Genomic DNA, 21,549 nt, shown 5'->3' with positions numbered 1-21,549 from the left:
ATGAGTCCTCCAACTATTAAAAATTACAAAAATGATCACTCGACTATTCATTATGTTTCAAACTTGTCTTTTTCCGTTAAAAAATAAACGATCATTTGAGCTGGAAGTTAGCATGTTGACTGAGATATGATAGTCGTTTGAGATTATGAGAACATACTTTATCGTATCTCAGTTAGTAGGTTAACGTCAAACTCATATTGATGTCAAATTTTTAACATAAAATGACGAGTTTTGAGCATAATGAATAGTCGGATGACCATTTTGTAACTTTTAATAGTCGAGATATTCAATAAAGTAATATTCTATACTCGAGGGACCATTTGTACAATTTACCCTAAAATCTATATGTTTAAACATAAATCTTGGTTCATAGGAATATTAAAATTTCTTTATTGTCCAACAGTTAGAAACTAATGAGATTGTGACGAATAACTTAATCGGAGCCCATTCCATTACCTTTAAAATCAAATACAAGCAAGCTATTTAATTACAACTTCACTGAACTAAAGAAACAATAAAATAATATTTAGAAACATATACACGCATTACTTTTCATATGCAAAATATTATAAATTTACATATTTTGATAACACATTTTAAGTAAATTTTGACACGTTTATATATTTAAATCGTGTTTGTCGAAATTATTTTTAGTTTGACAATATTTTGAAATATTTATACGTTTTGAAAAATGGAATCGTCGTCATTATTTTGGATATAAGGATGGTCATGGTTTGAAATTTTGTTCTCCGGATCTCGATATGATAATTTCAAATTTTCACCCAACATCCGACCCGTCTCGGTTTATAGGGAGTTTAACTCGCCTCGAACACTAGAGGTAAAAATCTATCCTGACTTTATCCGATCGAACATCAACTTTCAAAACTCTAATTTCATTCGACCAAAAGTACAATTTCATAAAAACTAAAAATATATATATATATTCTTAAGAAAATAAAGGAAAAAAGAGTAAAACAAAAATGACTCGTTTTTATTATTATGATAGTTTTCGACGATCGATGGTTGTTTTTTACGATTTCATCGATAAAGAGATTGTTGAATCATTATTTAAATTTTGAAATAATACAAATTATTAAAAGATTAAACTGTAAAAAGAAATGCATTCTTAAACAATTATCAAAATTTCCCATAATAATTTTTTAAATCATCTTATAATTATTAAAAATAATCATTTTTTGAGATTGTTGAATCATCTTATAAAAGCAATTATCAAATTATTAAATATAATTATCAGTAAAAAAGGATATGTTTGAGAATTCAAATAAACACCATGAATGCATAGGGTATTAGCGTTTAATGTCAAATAATTAAAAATTATCTTTGAGCATATATTAAGTAATAGATATGCTGTGCGACAGTTTAATTTAAAGTTGATTTAAGACGATTTTTAATATAAATTATTTTATCCAACCTAATAAATTACATTCAATAAAAAATAAATCATTTTCTAACCTTATATCAACAAATTATGTTCTAAAATTTGCGATAACTATGACTTCTAACATTTGGTAATCTTGGATGGTTATAATAATATTAAAAAGCATTTTTATTATATTGAATTTTCATCTTCCATCTTTGAACGAGTGAGGAAAGAAGGAGCAAGTGGAATTTCTAAACCAAGTAATCAACTGAAAACGAATTTAAAATATTTTCTTGTAAATTTGATAAGCCCATTAGTTGGTTTATCCATCAAAGTCAGGAAGGGAGGATTATTAATGATATATTAAATTCTATCAAATTAGGTGAGAAATTTTATTAAATTACTTCTAACATTTGGATTGGGTTTGGGTCGGATCATTTTGGATCGGATTATTTTAGGTTTAGATTATATTCGATTTAATTTTATTCGGGTCGATTTGAATCTGGTTCGGATTTAATTCGGGTGTATGGTAAATCGGGTCGGGTCAATTTTCAGGTCGAGTGATTATCAGATCGGTTGTTTTTTTTTTGTTCGGATCAATGTCAGGTCAATTGATTTTTGGGTTGGGTCAAACTTGGATTAAGTCAATTTAGGTTGAATTGATAATGAGTCTAATCGAGTATATATAGAATTACTAATATTTTCTTATAAAAAAATGTCTTTTTGTTCGTTAATCTTATCATTTAGACAATTAGACTTAATTTTAATTCTTAATTGTTCAATATTTTGAATAAAACCATCATTTAGAGATGATAAATTGTGACATAAATACAATCATATAATGTGCTTTAGAGCATGTTACCAAAATTTTATATTGATCTTGTACGAAAAGTTTATAATAACAACAATTAGATAAAGAAATAAAATTTTATTTTCAATTATAGATTTAATATTTTTATTAAATTTTAAAAAATAATAGATAACTTTATGTCTTTATTTGTTACGTTTTAATTGTAACATAACACACGAACTAACTTATTTCACTGGTTAAAGGAACTATTGTTTTTCTTAAGGGTCATGAGTTCAAGTACCAGTGACTGTAAGGGTGGTTGAACATTTATTGTTAAATAGTTAAGAGTATTTAGAATATATACTACTTTGTAATCACCTTTAGCTTAATCAAAAAATAATTGTAACATAACTAAACTTTCTATTATTTTTATTATAAATCTAATATTATTTACTTTGTTTTAGTTGTTTTATATTATTTTTATTATAAATTTAATATTTTTATTATAAGTAACATAAGTAAATTTTATTTGTTATTGTTTTAAATCTTACTTTTATTCCTCTTATTATGTAACATAAGTAAACCTTAGTTGTTTAGACTGCTTTCGATTCTGCTTAATTTTAGTTCGGGTTACTGTTGAGTTAATCGAATGACGAAATTGGCCAAGAGGGGGGTGAATTGGCAATAAAAAATTTGTGGAAGCTTTTGCAGAAAATTGAAAGTAATTGCACAGCGATTTACAGTGGTTCGACTTTCTCAAACAAAGTCTACGTCCACTACCTTAGCTATCCACACTAAGGATTTTCCAACAAATTCACTAATTTGTTCTTTCTTTTGAGGCCAAAGAGATAACCTTACAATTCCCTCAAGAGTATACCCCAACTCTTGAGAACACTCTTTTCTCAAAGAGAAGATTACAAATTTGCAAACTTACAAGAAAACCTCACAAGGTAAGATGTTTGCACAATTCTAGAACAAAGAAAAGAACACTCAAAGATGAATACAATTGAGCACAAAAAGTGTTCTTGAAAGCAAAATGAATATTGAATGAAAATAGGCTTGAAATGCTCAAACTTGAGGTTTGATGCTTTCTCTTTGATTCTCTCTTGATTCTAGTTGCTTGATGTTTCTTGTTCCTGATCAATGGCTTCTAAGCTTGCTTAAATACACCTTGGATCACTTTTGAACGTTGGGGATGATTAGAGAAGATATTATAGCCGTTTTAGTGTGAAAACATTTAATAAAACAGCTTGGAGCGTGGGGGGAATCGGTTCCCCATCATAGGGAATCGGTTCCCTAAGTGTAAAATTCAAATATTTCGACCGTTGAATAGGGGGGAATCGGTACCCCCTGGGGGGGGATCAGTTCCCTCCGAGCATACTGGAATTCTCGGAACAAAAATGTTTAGGGGGGAATCGGTTCCTCCTATGGGGGAATCGGTTCCCTCCGAGCATTCTGGAAATCTCGGAGCCAAACCATTCAGGGGGGAATCGGTTCCCTCTGAGCAATCTGTAATTTTTGGCTTTGAATTGGTTCGAAATACTTTGTAAAATTATTTTAAAATTGTTTTATGATTAAAACTTAATTTTACACTTAAGTAAGGATTAAAAATGATTTTTGAAATATTTGGAGTAATGTTTTGATATTCGAATAGTTATATCGAATATACTTAGAAAATCATTTGGAAAATCTTAAAATCAATTTAACTTAATTTGTTATATCGAAATATTAAAATGTTTCAACAATCTCCCCCTTTTTGATATAACAAAACATTTTAGTAATTTTAAGATTTTTGAAATCGAGTTTTGAAATTACTCCCCCTTACTTTAACACTTCTTCAATTTATCATGTAAAACATTTAACACTTAACTTATTCTTCTCCCCCTTTTTGTTAAATCAAAAAGACATTGTAAAACAAGGTTTTGAAATCATTTAGCCAATTGATTTATTAATTATAAGCTTAAGCTGCTAAGATCACAATCAAAAGAGAGGTTAGCCATTAGTTTAATAAATCAATATTCATAAATAATGTGATATGGCAAAATTGGTCATGTTGCTAATGATGATGTAAATGATGCAAAAATGAATAAAACACCAAACATATAAGTTCACACCATTCATAAATCCAAAATCCAACAATCCACAAAATCAAACAATTCAAAATGTTGAAACAATATTCATTTTGTTCAAAGTTTTAAAGCTAAACATAAAATCAAGCATCCGGATCGGTAGGAGGAAAACGGGCTCGCATAGCAGCCATTTCATGAGTTAGTTCATTGATACGAGCGTTGGTTGATTCATTGTTTGCACGCATCTCCCGAAGAATCTCTAATTGTTGAGCTCCCATTGTGGATAAATGAGACTCTATAGAGGAAAAGCGCGAGTCCATGGTAGCGTATCGGAAATCGAATGTCTCCATAAAAGATTGCAAATATGGAGGCATTTGATGCGTTTGTTGTGCTTGCTCCTCGGGCTGCTCTTCGGGCTGATCAGGCTCATCTTCGGCTTCATCGATATCTTGCATTAATTGCTCAAGCTCGGGATCTTCGTCAGCTTCAGGTGGAGCTTGTGAAGAACTAGCTCCCGGAGTAGAAGATCGAACCCATTCACCGGTTTCTTTGTTCTTTACCCATCCCGCTCTCGTTAAGGAAAGAAGATTTATTTGTTTCTTAAGAGGAAAAACGGCATCTAGACCGACTCTAAGCCCAGCTTTGGAAAACATATTACTCAAAAAGCAACCGTAAACTAGAGATGAACAAAGTTTCTTGTTAGGAACAAGATTTACGGTTTCAACAATTTCAGCAAAAATAATCTGAGGTAGGTTAATTTTAATACGGTTTTCGAAACAATGTAACCACCAAAGATCCAAAGCTCTAAGAGTAGAATAACGACCTCCGGATGGTCAAAACCACCAAGAAATCATTAGATGAAGAAAACGCTCATGTAGGTCTAAGATACTCGCACTATCTCTTCTTTTATAACGAGAACCTAAAATTTGTTTTTCATTCGAAATACCATCATTATCTAATCCAAATGTATTGGCTATATATGCCGGGTCAATATATAAGAATTGTCCTAGGAGGTAGGAACGAATTCCTATGGTTTCGGTTTCATCTTGATTTTTAATACAAACAGCATTAGAGTAGAATATACGAACAAGTTGATGGTAAACGATGGGTTCAAGATCAAATAGTTTATCAAATTTCCATTCTTGTAAAATGGGAAGATATTTAAAATCGATAGCTATCATAGCTTGACGAGAAGGAATACGTTCTTCCCGGATTTTGTAAGAATCGAAATATTGATAATACCAATATCGGTGATTTCTAGACCCAGGATGATTAAAACACGAATTTTGAATAGTCAAGTTAGGATCAGTGGGATTGGGATTAGGAATAGGATTTTGAGGAATAGGAGGAGGATTTGGTTGACGACTAGAACGACTAGATGAAGACCGAGGACGTTTAGGATTTGACATGGTGAAGGAAATCGGAATAGATAGAATAACCTGCAATTTTAAAACAGATGTATGCAATTCAATTAATCCCAAAACTCAAATGAGTCCTCAATATTTCAAGATTCTCTAAATCAATCCTAATGGGCAAAGTTTTTGAAAAACTTTTGAAAAATATGGTTTTGAGAAACAATATATGTATAGTTTTTCATAACAACAACATAATTTAATCAAAACACAATAATTTGAAAAATAACATTTTTTTTATTTCGAAATTTTAAAATTTTTTGAAAAATTCTTGTGTTTTTGATGAAATTAGTTGTAACATCTAGTTTCTAATCCCTAAATAAGCAATGCCCGATCACTATTTCAACCTAGAACTAATTACAACTAATCCTATGTTCAAAAATAATGAAATAGAGAGTTTAGAAAAATTACCTTGAAAGATGAAGATTGAGGGGATTTAGATGTTGTTTGCATGACTTTAATGATTTCAACAGGTTTAGAAGATGATATTTGAAGTAAATTCCGATTAATATCGTCGATTTGAGACAAAAATGGAGATTTGAGAGTGTAGGAGGTGAAAAACGGTGGAAGAGAGGGAGAGAAGAGGGTTTTGGGATTTTGGGGGTGTTCTGCCCGATTTTAACAGAACCCCAGGGGGGTATCGATTCCCCTGTGGGGGGAATCGGTTCCCCTTCAAAGGGGGAATCGGTTCCCTCAGGGGGGGATCGATTCTCTCTGCACCAAAATGCTAAAATCCGATTTTTTAAGCACAAAATGCTAAATTAATCTTTTCTAGTGGTATTGGCAACTCATATATCAAACATTAATTATGTTCAAACAATTAAATTAATCTTTAATTGATTTTTGAACATAAAATTAATTTTCACTAAGAATCACAAACTCCCCCTAACTAATAGCAAGAATGCAATCAAAAATTATTATTATAAGCATTTTTCAAGATTTATTAAAAGTGCTAAAATTATTTTAAACACTAAGTGAAGATAGGTTGGTCAAACCTAATTCTCTCCTAAGTGTCCAAAATCTTTCCTTGTCTAAGGGTTTTGTAAAGATATCCGCTAATTGGTGCAAAGTATCAACAAATTCTAGAACTACATCTTCCTTAGTGACATGGTCTCTAATGAAGTGATGTCTTATTTCAATGTGTTTAGTTCTAGAGTGTTGGATGGGATTTTTAGTGAGACAAATAGCACTAGTATTGTCACACTTGATAGGAATGGTACCTACTTCAATTCCATAATCAAAAAGTTGTTGTTTCATCCATAAAACTTGTGCACAACAACTACCAGCTGAAATGTATTCGGCTTCAGTGGTAGATAATGCAACACAATTTTGTTTCTTTGAAAACCAAGAAATCAGCATATTTCCAAGGAATTGGCAAGTACCGGAGGTGCTTTTCCTATCTAATTTGCATCCTCCATAATCCGCATCAGAAAAAGCATGCAAGCTAAAGCTAGAGTCTCTAGGATACCAAAGTCCTAAACTAGGAGTGTCCTTAAGGTATCTAAAGATTCTCTTAACAGCTAGTAAATGTGATTCCTTAGGACATGATTGAAATCTAGCACATAAGCAAACACTAAAAATAATGTCCGGTCTACTTGCAGTTAGATAAAGCAAAGAGCCAATCATTGACCTATATAATTTAACATCTACACATTTACCTCCTTCATCTAAGTCAAGCTTTGTTGAAGAGCTCATTGGAGTGTTATGAGGTTTCCCATTTTCCAGTCCAAACTTCTTGAGCATATCTTTGACGTACTTAGCTTGATTGATGAAGATACCATCTTTTCTTTGCTTGATTTGGAGCCCCAAGAAATATGAGAGCTCCCCCATCATGCTCATCTCAAACTCACTTTGCATTAGCTTAGAAAATTCTTGACAAAGAACATCATTAGTAGAACCAAATATTATATCATCAACATAAATTTGAACTACTAATAAATCTTTACCTTTTCTCTTTAAAAACAATGTAGTGTCAACCTTTCCTTTTAAAAAACCTTTTTCAATTAAAAAATTTGACAATCTTTCATACCAAGCTCTAGGAGCTTGTTTTAAACCATAAAGAGCTTTTGTCAATTTTAAAACATGATCCAGAAAATTTGAATCTTCAAAACCTGGAGGTTGTTCCACGTACACTTCTTCTTTTATAAAACCATTTAAAAATGCACTTTTAACATCCATTTGATATAATTTAAATTCATTGAAACATGCAAATGCCAATAACATTCTAATTGCTTCCATCCTAGCTACGGGAGCGTATGTTTCATCGTAGTCTATGCCCTCTTCTTGAGTATACCCTTGAGCAACAAGTCTAGCCTTGTTTCTCACTATATTACCACTTTCATCAAGTTTATTTCTAAAAACCCATCTAGTACCTACAGTAGATTTATTACTAGGCCTTTCAACTAATGTCCATACTTTACTTCTCTCAAATTGATTTAATTCTTCTTGCATAGCCATAATCCAATGTTCATCTTTTAATGCTTCTTTGATGTTCTTAGGCTCTATGCATGAAATAAATGCAACATAATTACAGATATTTCTAAGAGAAGATCGAGTAGTTACCCCTTTTGATGGATCACCTATAATTTCACCATCCTTGACATAGTTGTACTCTCTTGGAAAAGATACTTCCCTTTCTTCAATGGTTGGATTCTCGAGGGGATCATGAGTTTCCTCATCTTTTGTTTCTTCCTTTGATGATGATTCTCCAACGTCATTTCTAACGTCATTTGCTTGTACAATACCTACATCATCATTAACAGAAGAATCCTTCCTCGGAAGGGGATTATCATCGAAAACAACATGTATAGACTCTTCTACAACTAAAGTTCTTTTATTAAATACACGATAAGCTTTAGAATTTAAGGAATAACCCAGAAAAATTCCTTCATCACTTTTAGCATCAAATTTACCAAGATTTTCTTTACCGTTGTTTAAAACAAAACATTTACATCCAAAAGGATGAAAATAGCTAATGTTAGGCTTTTTATTTTTGAGAATTTCATATGGAGTTTTCTTTAAAATTGGCCTAATCATTACTCTATTCACAACATAACAAGCGGTATTTGTGGCTTCCGCCCAAAAATATTTTGGCAAATTATTTTCACAAAGCATGGTTCTAGCCATTTCTTCTAAAGTTCATTTTTTCCTCTCAACAACTCCATTTTGTTGAGGGGTTCTAGGTGCTGAAAAATTGTGGCTAATACCATTAGAATTACAAAACTCAATAAATCCAAGATTTTCAAATTCAGTTCCATGATTACTTCTAACACTAGTGATAGAGTAACCTTTTTCATTTTGGATTATTTTTGAAAATGTGATGAAATTTTCTAATGCTTCATCTTTAGTACTTAAGAATAGAACCCAAGTGTATCTAGAATAGTCATCTACCAAGACAAATGCATATTGTTTTCCTCCCAAGCTAGTAGTTCTAGTTGGCCCAAAAAGATCTAAATGGATCAATTGTAATACTCTACTAGTTGATACATCATTAATAGATTTAAAAGAAACTCGTTTTTGTTTTCCTTTAGCACAAGCATCACAGATTTTATCATTATCAAATTTAAGCTTAGGCAACCCTCTTACTAAGTCTCCTTGAATTAGCCGTTGCAAAACACTCATACTAGCATGACCTAGTCTCCTATGCCATAACCAACTATCATGCTCATCCTTAGCAACTAGGCATAAATTAGTCATATCAATAGAATCTAAATGCACCATGTAAATGTTTCCTATTCTATGACCAATAAGCATAATCCGATTAGATGCAATGTCAATAACTTTACAACCATTAATTTCAAATAAGACATTGAATCCTTTATCGCATAATTGACTAATACTCAATAGATTATGCTTTAATCCATTCACATATAAAACATTTTTAATTTGTATGGAAGAGGTATTACCTATTGTACCAATACCTTCAATGTGACCTTTTGAATTATCACCAAAAGTCACTTCTCCTCCATTTTTGACGTTAAGCTCTATGAACCGGCTTTTGTCTCCGGTCATGTGTCTTGAGCATCCACTATCAAGGTACCATGAATTTGAATTTGTTTCCCGTGCCTTGTAGCAATGCTCCTTTCCCTACAAACATAGATTAATTTTTGATTTTTGGTACCCAAATTCTTTTGGGTCCATATTCATTAGTTTCCAAAATCCTAGTTCCCTTAGGTATCCATTTGTGTAGGATATCTTTATCTTTAGTAGTAATGAGTCCTTTAGGAACCCATATACTTCTAAAGATTTTACCATTTAAGGTTCGTTGAGGATATCTATGATTGTAGTTTCTAAAATCTTTTCTAACAAAGTTGGATTTTGAATTTTCTCCTTTTTCAAAACGTTTAGTTCCAACTTTATCAAAAGAAGTTTTAAGATCATCAATTTTCTTTTGATGATCATCATTGACCTTTGAAAGTAAATTTTGCAAATCTAAATTTTTCTTTTCAAACTCTTCTAGTTTGATTTGCAAATCTTTGATTTTACTTTCAAGATCATTGTTGGTTTTGGATATGAGTTTATTTTCATTTTTCAACTTTGAAACATCATTTTTATATTTTAAAAATAATTTCTCATAATCCGAAGCCAACCCATTATATTCCTCTAATAGCTCATCATAAGATAAATCATCAAAATCAGATGAGTTAGAGGTTACCTTAGAATCTTCCCCAAATGCCATTAAGCACAAGTTTGCTACTTCTTTTTCTTCTTCATCGGAACCTTCTTCATCGCTCCATGTAGCCACATGAGCCTTGTGCTTATTCTTTGATTGACCCTTCTTCTTCAATTGTGGGCAATCATATTTGACATGCCCTGGCTTTTTGCATTCATAGCAAATGATCGGGTCCTTCTCTTTTGGTTCATCTTTGAGGCCTTCATTTCGTTTGAATTTTCTTCCTCGGTAAGGTCTCATCATTTTTCTGAACCGTTTGGCAAATAATGCCATTTCCTCGTCATCATCATCATCATTAGAATCACTCTCATCTTTTGTGGATTTGAGAGCAACTCCAATGTTTTTCTTCTTCTCCTTCTCCTTTGGTGTCTCTTCAACTTTATCAAGGTCCACCTCATCTTCAAGCATCATCTCATGAGTGAGGAGTGAACCGATAAGTTCTTCAAGAGTTAAGGACGATAGGTTCTTAGACTCGATGATTGTCGTCTTCTTTGATTGCCATGATTTTGGGAGGGAGTAGACTAACTTCCTCACAAGCTTTTCATTTGAGATGATCTCTCCATATGATTTGAGACCATTGACAATCGTTGAAAATCTATCCATCATAGCTTTGATGTCTTCATTTGGTTTCATCCTGAAATTTTCATAGCTATGCGTTAGAATACTAATTTTTGATTTCTTTACCTCATCGGTACCTTCATGTGTGACTTGAAGCTTGTCCCATATTTCTTTGGCGGTTGTACACGATGAAACTCTTCCGTATTCATCTGGTCCAAGAGCACAAAAGATAATATGGATGTCTTTGGAGTTGAGCTGGAACATTTTTGTATCTCCTTCACTCCACAACCTTGGATGAGTGATAGGCTTAATGTATCCTTCTTCTACGGCATTCCATGCTCCCATGTCACTTGCTTGAATGAAGTACATCATTCTATTCTTCCAATAGGCGTAGTTAGCTCCATTGAAAAAAAGAGGCTTGTTGACGGGCATCGAATCGAGACCGGAGTCGAAGTTTGAAGCGGAGGCCATTGATGACTTTAATAATCGATATAACTCTTCCCGAATCGACTCAAGAGGCGATAAAACCTTCAAATGAGTTAGGCTCTGATGCCAATTGTTGAGTTAATCGAATGACGAAATTGGCCAAGAGGGGGGTGAATTGGCAATAAAAAATTTGTGGAAGCTTTTGCAGAAAATTGAAAGTAATTGCACAGCGATTTACAGTGGTTCGACTTTCTCAAACAAAGTCTACGTCCACTACCTTAGCTATCCACACTAAGGATTTTCCAACAAATTCACTAATTTGTTCTTTCTTTTGAGGCCAAAGAGATAACCTTACAATTCCCTCAAGAGTATACCCCAACTCTTGAGAACACTCTTTTCTCAAAGAGAAGATTACAAATTTGCAAACTTACAAGAAAACCTCACAAGGTAAGATGTTTGCACAATTATAGAACAAAGAAAAGAACACTCAAAGATGAATACAATTGAGCACAAAAAGTGTTCTTGAAAGCAAAATGAATATTGAATGAAAATAGGCTTGAAATGCTCAAACTTGAGGTTTGATGCTTTCTCTTTGATTCTCTCTTGATTCTAGTTGCTTGATGTTTCTTGTTCCTGATCAATGGCTTCTAAGCTTGCTTAAATACACCTTGGATCACTTCTGAACGTTGGGGATGATTAGAGAAGATATTATAGCCGTTTTAGTGTGAAAACATTTAATAAAACAGCTTGGAGCGTGGGGGGAATCGGTTCCCCATCATAGGGAATCGGTTCCCTAAGTGTAAAATTCAAATATTTCGACCGTTGAATAGGGGGGAATCGGTACCCCCTTGGGGGGGATCGGTTCCCTCCGAGCATACTGGAATTATCGGAACAAAAATGTTTAGGGGGGAATCGGTTCCTCCTATGGGGGAATCGGTTCCCTCCGAGCATTCTGGAAATCTCGGAGCCAAACCATTCAGGGGGGAATCGGTTCCTCCTATGGGGGGGAATCGGTTCCCTCTGAGCAATCTGTAATTTTTGGCTTTGAATTGGTTCGAAATACTTTGTAAAATTATTTTAAAATTGTTTTATGATTAAAACTTAATTTTACACTTAAGTAAGGATTAAAAATGATTTTTGAAATATTTGGAGTAATGTTTTGATATTCGAATAGTTATATCGAATATACTTAGAAAATCATTTGGAAAATCTTAAAATCAATTTAACTTAATTTGTTATATCGAAATATTAAAATGTTTCAACAGTTACTTTTGGATTAGGTTAAATTCGGTTCGTGTTGATTTTGATTCGGGTTGCTTTTGGTTCCGGTTGCTTCAATTCGGGTTATTTTTTGTTCTGGTTATTTTCGGTTCGGGTCAAATTGGATATGAGTCCATATTGGTTCAACTAAATTTTGGATCGGGTATGATTCAGAATTCGGAACAAATTTAATCATCAAGTTCAGGATAATATCGGGTATTGAATCGAGTAAATCAATTCAGATAATCAGGCTCGGGTCAAGTTTACCATGTCTAATTACTTTCGCATAGCAAACAAACATCATGTATTAACTCATTAATAAATTAATGATCAAATGATATAATTAAATTTAAAATTTAAATTTAATACCTATTATATTTTCGGAAATCATCTTCAAAAAATATATCTAGTAAATTTGATATGTATATGATTACTCAAATTGATTTACTCGATCTGGGAACCGATATAGATTCGAACAAGAAGATCCAAAATTCATCCGAACCCAAAATAACCTGAATCAAATCGAAATCAATCCAAATTTTAGTTGGACCGAAAGTAATCCGAACCGAAAGCAACCCTAATATAATTTACACATATCTGGTCCAAACCGACCTTTGACCCTTTTTAACCGATAATTGAGTATGAGTAAATGAATAATTTATTTATTTATTTATTATTATTTATTTGTAGCACAGATAAAAAAGTAAAATGGTTTTTTCTCATTTATATTATACTACTAGTTAACCATCACTTCTAGTAATAGTTTAATGATTTAATATAATCTTTCTTCGATTAAAAGACCATCACTACTAGTATTTCAGTAACCATGACTTTTCGTCCAATTCAAAATAAATAAATCATCAACCACCAATGAAACAATACCATATTTAATTTAAAATTCGAGGATAGGTTTAATATAAAAAACTAAAGTTTAATATCTAATAATATAATTTATCCTAAATTATTAAAGCATTAAATGTTAAGAATAATATCATGTAACAAGCTTGGCTCTCCTTCGGAGGCCAATAGAGAGACGCCAAGCATCAAGAAGGTGATCCGGTAGGAATCGTGCAAAACACCATTGAAGGGCGTGAGACCAATAGGGGGTGCACCGTGCTTCGTAACCTATTTGACGGATGCCGGCTTTGGCATAATCTCTAATAATCTATTATTTCGTTTTGATTATCTAATTAATTAAATTTTTTTATAAAATCGTGTTTAATGTTACGTTTTGGTCACCCATTATTAAAAATTTAATAAAATTATTAAAGTGATATTTCTTTGATTTTTTCAATAATGATGTGGTATTATCTTATGATAACATGTAAACATCATCGTTAATTTTTTAACAGTGGTGACCAAAATGTAATATTATGTATAATTTTGATATATAAAATATAGTTAAATGACTAAATTTACTCATTTTTCTTTTTTCTTAAAGTCAAGTATTGGTCCATTCTCTTAGTTTATATTGCACAAAAAGAGATCTCGATAATTGATCAACGTACCTGCATTTCATGTATAACAATGATCTTGTATCCGAATATAATATGGTAACGGTATATGCTTAATTTTTATATTATATTTGTATTTAAAATACTAATATAATATTTAAAATTTTTAAATGTAAAATAAACTTTTGAATTATTAAAAATAAAGATAGTTTTATAGATTGTCCTTAAATTATTACTTTCATTTTAAATTAATTCTCAAATTTTAAAATATTTTATATCAACATCTAAACTATAACTATGATTCTAAATTAATCTCTATACTTTAAAATATTTTATATTAATTCTGAAGCTATTAATATAATTTTACTTTAATCATTCATTAACATGTTAAACTATACTGATTAAAAAAATTAATATATTTTTAAAGGTTTTGGAATTGAACATGTGATTAAAAACTTCTCAAGGCCATCAAAAAAATTAGGATGTCATAGATTCGATTCTCAAGATTTTAAAAAATTAATAGAGTTAAAGATACAAATGATGAAAATAGAATGATATTGATAGTTTGAGGACTGATATAAAATATGTTAATATTTAGGGACTAACTACAATGGGGTCATAGTTTGGGAATTGATTTTAAATATTTTAAAATTTATAGATTAATTTAAAATAGGCATAATAACAAAAACAAATACTTCAAACGTTTGATTAAATAGTCACTTTGGTTCATATTTTGTTAGAGTATATTGGCATCAACATTTCATTTTAGGGCAAAAAGGTCCCTCCATGGATAGAAACGATTAGTAAACAAACGATTAACGTTCTAAAATAGGAGATTTTTATCTTTTCTTTTTTTTGAAATAAAACATTGGAGGACAAAATGCTTAAAAAATAAAGATTAAAATAATTATTTAGTCAAATATTAAAAATATTTTTTAACATTATAGCTTAAATAGAGGTACTAATTTAGAGACCTCTTGTAAAATTAGCTCTTAAAAATAATAAGAAAAAAACTTGTTTATTATTTTAAATAATATAAATCCTAAATTTAAATAAAAGATCGGAGGGAAATAAAACTTTAGTTGGGAATAAACAAAGGAAAGAGATGTGAAAAACGGATAGGCCGCTTACGCTTTTGTTGCAGCATAGACAGTGAAAAGAGGATGCGAAGGCACAATGACGGAAGCACCGGAGCCGACGTTGACAACCGCACCGCGCTTTCTATTTACCATCGCCGGCAGCACCGCTCGGCTAACCCAAGTCGTCGCTTCCAAATTAACCTTAACAATCCCCTTCACCACTTCCTCATCCACCTCATGTAAATACATGGCTTTAGGGTACGTTATCCCCACATTGTTAAACAACAAACCGACTTCCACCCCTTTCATCGCCTCTTCTATCAACTAGACGCCGGCGGATACGTCGCCGTAGAAATCATGGGCCACAACCTTGATCTTGACAAGCGGGAATTCCGCTTGGATTTCGGTGGAAACTGTTTTGAGCTTATCTGGGTTCCTACTGACGAATATTAGGTTGAGGTCTCGGCGAGCAAGTTGATTGGCAAAGGATTTGCCTATGCCGTCGGTGGCTCCGGTGATAAGAGCCCATGAACCGTACTTAGAGAGGTCCTTAGGGGACCGAAAAAGGTGGTGAAAAGTTTGAGAAGGGAAATGGAGCGGTTGAGGAAGGAGATGAAACCGATAAATGAGACGCCAAACAGCCATAAAGGTTGCATTGTTCGCGGTGGTTGATGGTGCAGAGAGCCTTTGTTGGTTGCAATATCGAGGTTTCGGGTTTATTAATATTGGCTGAAGATGAGTCGTTTAACTTTAGGTCGTTGATTAACTGAAATGAAACAGTAACGTTTCATTAAAAAAATTATATGTTATTGAGTATTATTATTTAAATATAAATATAAATTAAATATTATTATATTTTGATATTTAAATTTTTAAAAATTATATTTTTTATTTTTTAAAAAATAGACATATAATATATTAAGTCAAATATACAACAGAAGAAATACACTCTGAATAATTATAATCAAAATATAATGAAAAACAATAAACATAAACAAAATTGATGTGATTATGGACATCTAGGAGTCGTTGTGCTTTAATATATGAATTATATAAAAAAATTATTTTATTTTATAATATTAAATTAGATTCATTTATTAAAATTTGGTTTGATCATGATTAAATTCCACTTTAACAACTCTAATCTAATATAAAAATAAAAACGAATTGGTGGAGATTTCTCTATTAAAATTGAATACCTATTAAAAATCATATTAATTCAATATTTCACTTTAAATTTATAATTTAATTTGAGTTTAAATTTAAAATTTAATTTGAGTTTAAATTTAAAATTTATAATATATATTTTTCAAAAAAAACCATAAAATAATAGTAAAATACTTGAATCACTTTTAAAATACTTAATTTTAACACTATTAATATATATTTAACAAATATAAATATCAAATATATATAATTTGATTCAATGTATAATATGTTAAGTAAACTTTGATATGATGCACATGAAATTTTAATTTTTTGTTTAATTATATATATATATTATTTTAATTAAATTTGATGTATTTATAAAAAAATATTTTATTTTAATTATTTGTTTAAAATATATAATAGTAAAATAATACTATATTAAAAAATAAATGAAAATTTTGTATATTTAATTATATAAAATTAAAATTCATATATTTTGCCACTTACATTTAACAAGTACATATATAATTTTAAAATTTATTTCTGTTAACGTATTTTGAGGTATAGAATTCATTACACGTCAATGAATAATTTGAGCTGAAAATAACACACCTGTCGCCTAGTGAATGGGAGTTCATTCGGTCCAATCTTGACAACTCATCCCCAGAAATTAATGGTATTCCCAATTTTTAGTAAAATTTCCATAAATAAACATTCGATAAATTAGGAATTTTACTTGCTTAATCAAAATTTCATATCTCAGTTAGAAAATCGTCTCACTAAACGAATAAAGTAATATTTTTTATAATTTTTAAGTTCCAAACCAATTTAAAAATATATAAAAACGAATCATTCCTGAAAAAGCATAAAAGTTCACACACTCTTTAAACTACAGTTGGATTCACGTGCCCAGTACAGCTACTGGGGATCAATTTAGTGACACTTGTCGGTCTCACGAATGATACATCAATGAAATTTAGTTGAGAAGCAATTTTTAATTTGTAGGATAACTCGTCGTATCATTCGGTTTTGTCGGTCCTTAAAATAGGATAAAACATGCATGAAATATTAGACTCGTTTGTGATATGATTTTACTTACAAAAAATATTGATAATTTACAAATCCTACATCTATTATGGGTATGGATCATGTGCATCTTGGCTTGAGCCACACGAAAAGTGGTCATGGTGAAAGGGATCATCAATAGCATGAACACAACTCAACCTGGGTGAGAAGCTCATCTGTTCCATTTCATGGCCGTTGGATCTTACACTGGTTTCATCCTTGAGTTTGATGAAGTACATGGATGACCAGTAATCTTTTGCCAAGTTCTGTAGTAGAAAATTTAGTTTATGAATGGAAGTAATAAAAATGATTTATGATTACACAAAACCTACCGTTTTCATCAACTGTATTAGTTCGTTTCGTGCATCGGTAAAGAGATCGGGATGTGTTAGGTCAGTGGTGTTCAAGATCGCTTGCCGGCTTCTATGAGATATGTTAACTTCCATTACTGCACCTGTATGACAAAGTTGACCAAGGTTATATAAAAGAATCATGGTAATCATTACAGAAAACATGGTTTCTCGAATGAAACAAGAGGATCTGATAAAGGTCGAAATCGAGCTTGGTGAATGAAACGATCATGGAAGTAACGAACCTGCAATTATGTATTTATTAATGATATGTCGTGCCATGTAAATCCTTCTTACAGGGTCATCTGTTGGAATTTTGCCAAGTTCATGCACCTCTTCAAAGAAATGTACGCTTTCCCCGGCCAAACAACTACGATCAAGATAAAAACTGTTCAATTTTAATCTTCTTTTAATCTTTTAAGATCATAAATAATGTGTTCTTCGGTTGCTACAGAAACCGTTGCCCCTTTCTTTTTCTTTTGGGTAGTTGTAACTTTTGTCAAAATCTAACCAAGTGGAGCTTAGGGAACATGTGAAGTGTACCTGTCTGCAAATGCCATAAAAGACTGACGGAACTTTTTGTCTGTAAGAAGCTTATCCAATGGTTCGTTGGGATCGATGGCAACAGCTTGTTCTCTATGCAATAGCAATCCGCTATCCGGTATTCCCAGAGCTTGACACATTGTTTTGAATTTTAAAGGTCCTTTTTTTATGAAGCTGATTTGTGTGAGCAAAGGCTGAGAGATCGACATGGAAAAGAAAACCAGTACGAGAATGCTTGCCTGTGAAACATAGCTGAACCATGTTAACGAAAACAAGAAAAACACACGACTCCATTAACTTGTAAGGCAAGCCAATCAAGAGGCAAAGTAACCGCATCAATAACAAACATACCGTAGACAAAAGGAGAAATCGGGAGGTGACTTGAAGCCATGAGATATCTTCGTGAACTTCATTCAAGATGTATGCGGAAATCCAGAGTCCTGAGAAGAACAAAGGGCATAAACATGTACACATATGCAGAAAAAAATGAAGGAAACGTATGCCTTCCAAGGAACAAGGATAAACATGTACCAATAAGTGAGGCCGAAACAAGTATTCCCCGCCACAGGTCTTTGAGCTCATCAAACCTAAATTCTATGTGCCGAATCGCCCCCGTGAAAATGACCAAAACAGCGATATACAATGTGTGGAGACATATTGCAGCGATTATCCAGTAAGTTCCCAAGTGGCACCTGTAATTGAGAGGCTTCATCATGTGAACAACTACAAAACAGTAACTCCAGTTAAAAATGCGAATCACATAAAAGTGAAAGCAAAAACGAGTCAAAAGAATTATCATAAAAATCATATTGGACTGATAACAGAAAAGAGTCGAAAGAATTATCATAAATAAGCTCGAGCCTTGATGATTGATCCGCAAATTCCAGTGTGTCAACAAGAAAATATTTAGTCGGTGCAGGAATGACTCGAGTGCAACAGTCTTGCCAACATAAGTTCAGACAAACAATCGAAACAACTTTTTTAGAGAAAGTTTTGCTAACAGGGCACTTAAACTTCATTGCAGTCCGTTCAACCTAATGAAATAGATAGGTTTCTAAGATTCTTACTCGCAGCGCTGGCGATCCACGGCAAGACAATTAGTGGAAGAAAAAAGTGAGATCGAATCGGTGGTAAACGCCTCCTGAAAAAATCAACAACATATAAACTAATCAATTTTCTCCCTAAAATGGCATCTTTAACCAGAAACATCTCTGCAACAATTAAACACCTCCAATGTGATACAAACTTGTGGTTTGGCAGCAAAACTCAAGTAAATTATCATATTGACTGAGTAGAAATTTGCTCTGTAGCAAACTTTCACAGAAAAATGCAGTTAAATTTATTGATTAAAAACTTACAGCAGTGCCCATGACTGAAAAGTTTCACATAAAATCGACACAACAGTAAGTTGATTCTCAATTTCGTCATTTGTTTAGTTTCGATCTTTACAATTGGTCTTAGAATCTGCAAATAGAAGGAATATACACTTACTTAACAAAAGCATAGTATAGGTGAAAGGCCTGTGCTATGCGGCAGCTAATCAACAAACCAAATCCGAGTGGACCTTCAACCCATACTGAAATCAAAACATACTTCAGATTATTTCATAGAAAAACTATAAAGTAAATTGCAAAGTAGTTTAGAGATTTATAAACCTGCCCAAACATAGCAAGACAGCCACCAATGGTTCTTTTTGTACTTGAGAAAATTACCAGCCATCTGTAAAAAAGAATATGGTTAACAATATAATGAAGTCATTTATTGTGTGTGTGTGTATATAAGTGACAAGGAAATGGAAGCCTATATTGTTTTACCACAATTCCTATCAGAAAGTTGAAGCTGGCAATAACTTGAATGACTGGAATCCAAAAGGCACTGCCTTTTGCACTCGGAACATTGTGTATCAAAAACGGAAAGCTTGACCTCACAAAAAGTCTGCGGGAAAAAAAGGAATTTAATTTCATCGAGGCATAACATCAAACAGATGATCCCCAAACAAAACTGCACATCTAAAGACCAAAAAGGGGTGAACTTGAACAAAATGAAATTTTTATGAGATCTAAGAAAAGGGGTTTTAATAAAGAAGGTAAAGGGACGTACAGAATCATGGAGAATATGGCTATGGAAACAGCAACATAATCGGAGGGGCAGCCACCATGAACGGCGGAGCAGGTGGCCATCGTTTTCCTGTGACATATATGATTGGTAACAAATCAAATTAAGGAATTGAACGTTGAATATTCTTCAAGTAAAAGGAAAAGAATTGAATAATAAGTCATTGGTTGGGAAAAACACGGAAAGTGTCCTCGATTTCCAGTGCCTATGAGTCGCCATCGTTTCCATTTCCACATGAAGGCTTTCTTTGACTAATTATTTAATCAAAGCTATATTTGCCGAAACCAAGATTTTATTTTTGGTCAAAGTACATAAATAATCCCCGTTTAAAGATGTTTGTTGAGTCTCCATTATTGAAGATTATAAAATGATCATTTCACTATTTATATGTTTCAAACTCATTATTTTTCGTTAAAAAATTGATGATTGTCTGAGTTAAACATTAACCTACTAAATGGAATATGATAAAATTATATTTGATGACGTCCACAAACGCTTTATTACTTTTAAGCATTAGCTTGACAATAAAATATTTCAAGTATTGACTCAATTACATAATATAAACGAAGACTCGATTTATAAAATATAGTTCAAATGATTCTAAGATCAGATTTTATTATATTACACTCAACAGGTTAACATCCAGTCTTTAGACCTTCATTTTTTTTAATAAAAATAGACGAATTTAGAACATATCAATAGTATACGACCGTTTTGTATGCTTTAATAGTTAGAAGACTAAACAAAGCAGTGCTCTATAATAATGGACCATTTTGTACTTTACCCTTTATGTTTTAGGTATCTGTACATATACACGTGGCTTGTTGTACTTCAACATTGGTCTGCGTTTTGTTTTGTTTTTTAGTCATCGTTGTCCGTATTATTCACTGATTAACACGAGAGCCCACGGATTCACTCATGTGTCATTGGCACGTGTGTGTCACTTTCCGTTCGAATTTTACTGCAGTAGTATTCCCTTCTTCCCTTTTAATCAAATTGTATAATTTTCAAGTAAGATTTTAAAATTTATTTTTGCCAAAATTTATTCAAAAAAATTAGTATCAATTGTATTGTTTTATAAAAACAATTTTTTAAAATATATTTTAAGAATATCGTTCAGCTTCTTCATTCCCTTTTAATTTTGTTATTTGATAGTGATTGACCGTTAATTAAATAATTATATTTAAAATATAATTGAATGTAAATACCTACAACACTATATAAAA

The 21,549-nt window shown here is 31.9% G+C and overlaps 1 protein-coding gene and 1 pseudogene across 3 annotated transcripts; both read right to left on the bottom strand.

Moving 5' to 3' along the window:
• Positions 1 to 558: 558 nt before the first annotated feature.
• LOC120170736 (regulator of G-protein signaling 1-like) lies at positions 559 to 20,527 on the bottom strand. 3 transcript variants are annotated; one of them, XM_039178622.1, is made up of 13 exons: positions 20,309 to 20,527; positions 20,023 to 20,143; positions 19,864 to 19,927; positions 19,700 to 19,784; positions 19,276 to 19,349; positions 18,740 to 18,931; positions 18,560 to 18,648; positions 18,209 to 18,447; positions 17,911 to 18,035; positions 17,648 to 17,769; positions 17,359 to 17,581; positions 13,834 to 13,843; positions 559 to 580 (listed from the first exon to the last, which is right to left on the bottom strand). In XM_039178622.1, the coding sequence occupies exons 1-11, from the start codon at positions 20,386 to 20,388 to the stop codon at positions 17,384 to 17,386; spliced, it is 1,389 nt and encodes a 462-aa protein (XP_039034553.1). In that variant the 5' UTR covers positions 20,389 to 20,527; the 3' UTR covers positions 559 to 580; positions 13,834 to 13,843; positions 17,359 to 17,383. The 3 variants fall into 3 exon arrangements, with proteins under 3 accessions (XP_039034553.1, XP_039034560.1, XP_039034556.1); XM_039178629.1 differs by lacking the exon at positions 20,309 to 20,527 and having other exon boundaries at positions 20,013 to 20,123; XM_039178625.1 differs by lacking the exons at positions 559 to 580; positions 13,834 to 13,843 and adding an exon at positions 5,372 to 5,381 and having other exon boundaries at positions 17,350 to 17,581.
• LOC120170759 lies at positions 15,093 to 15,816 on the bottom strand (annotated as a pseudogene).
• Positions 20,528 to 21,549: the final 1,022 nt, after the last annotated feature.

The sequence above is a fragment of the Hibiscus syriacus genome, unplaced genomic scaffold, assembly GCF_006381635.1.
Source record: "Hibiscus syriacus cultivar Baekdansim isolate YM2019G1 unplaced genomic scaffold, ASM638163v2 tig00003041_pilon, whole genome shotgun sequence".
NCBI classification, from domain to species: domain Eukaryota; kingdom Viridiplantae; phylum Streptophyta; class Magnoliopsida; order Malvales; family Malvaceae; genus Hibiscus; species Hibiscus syriacus.
Note: the sequence above shows the minus strand (reverse complement) of the source record. Positions and strands in the feature narration are given on the sequence as shown.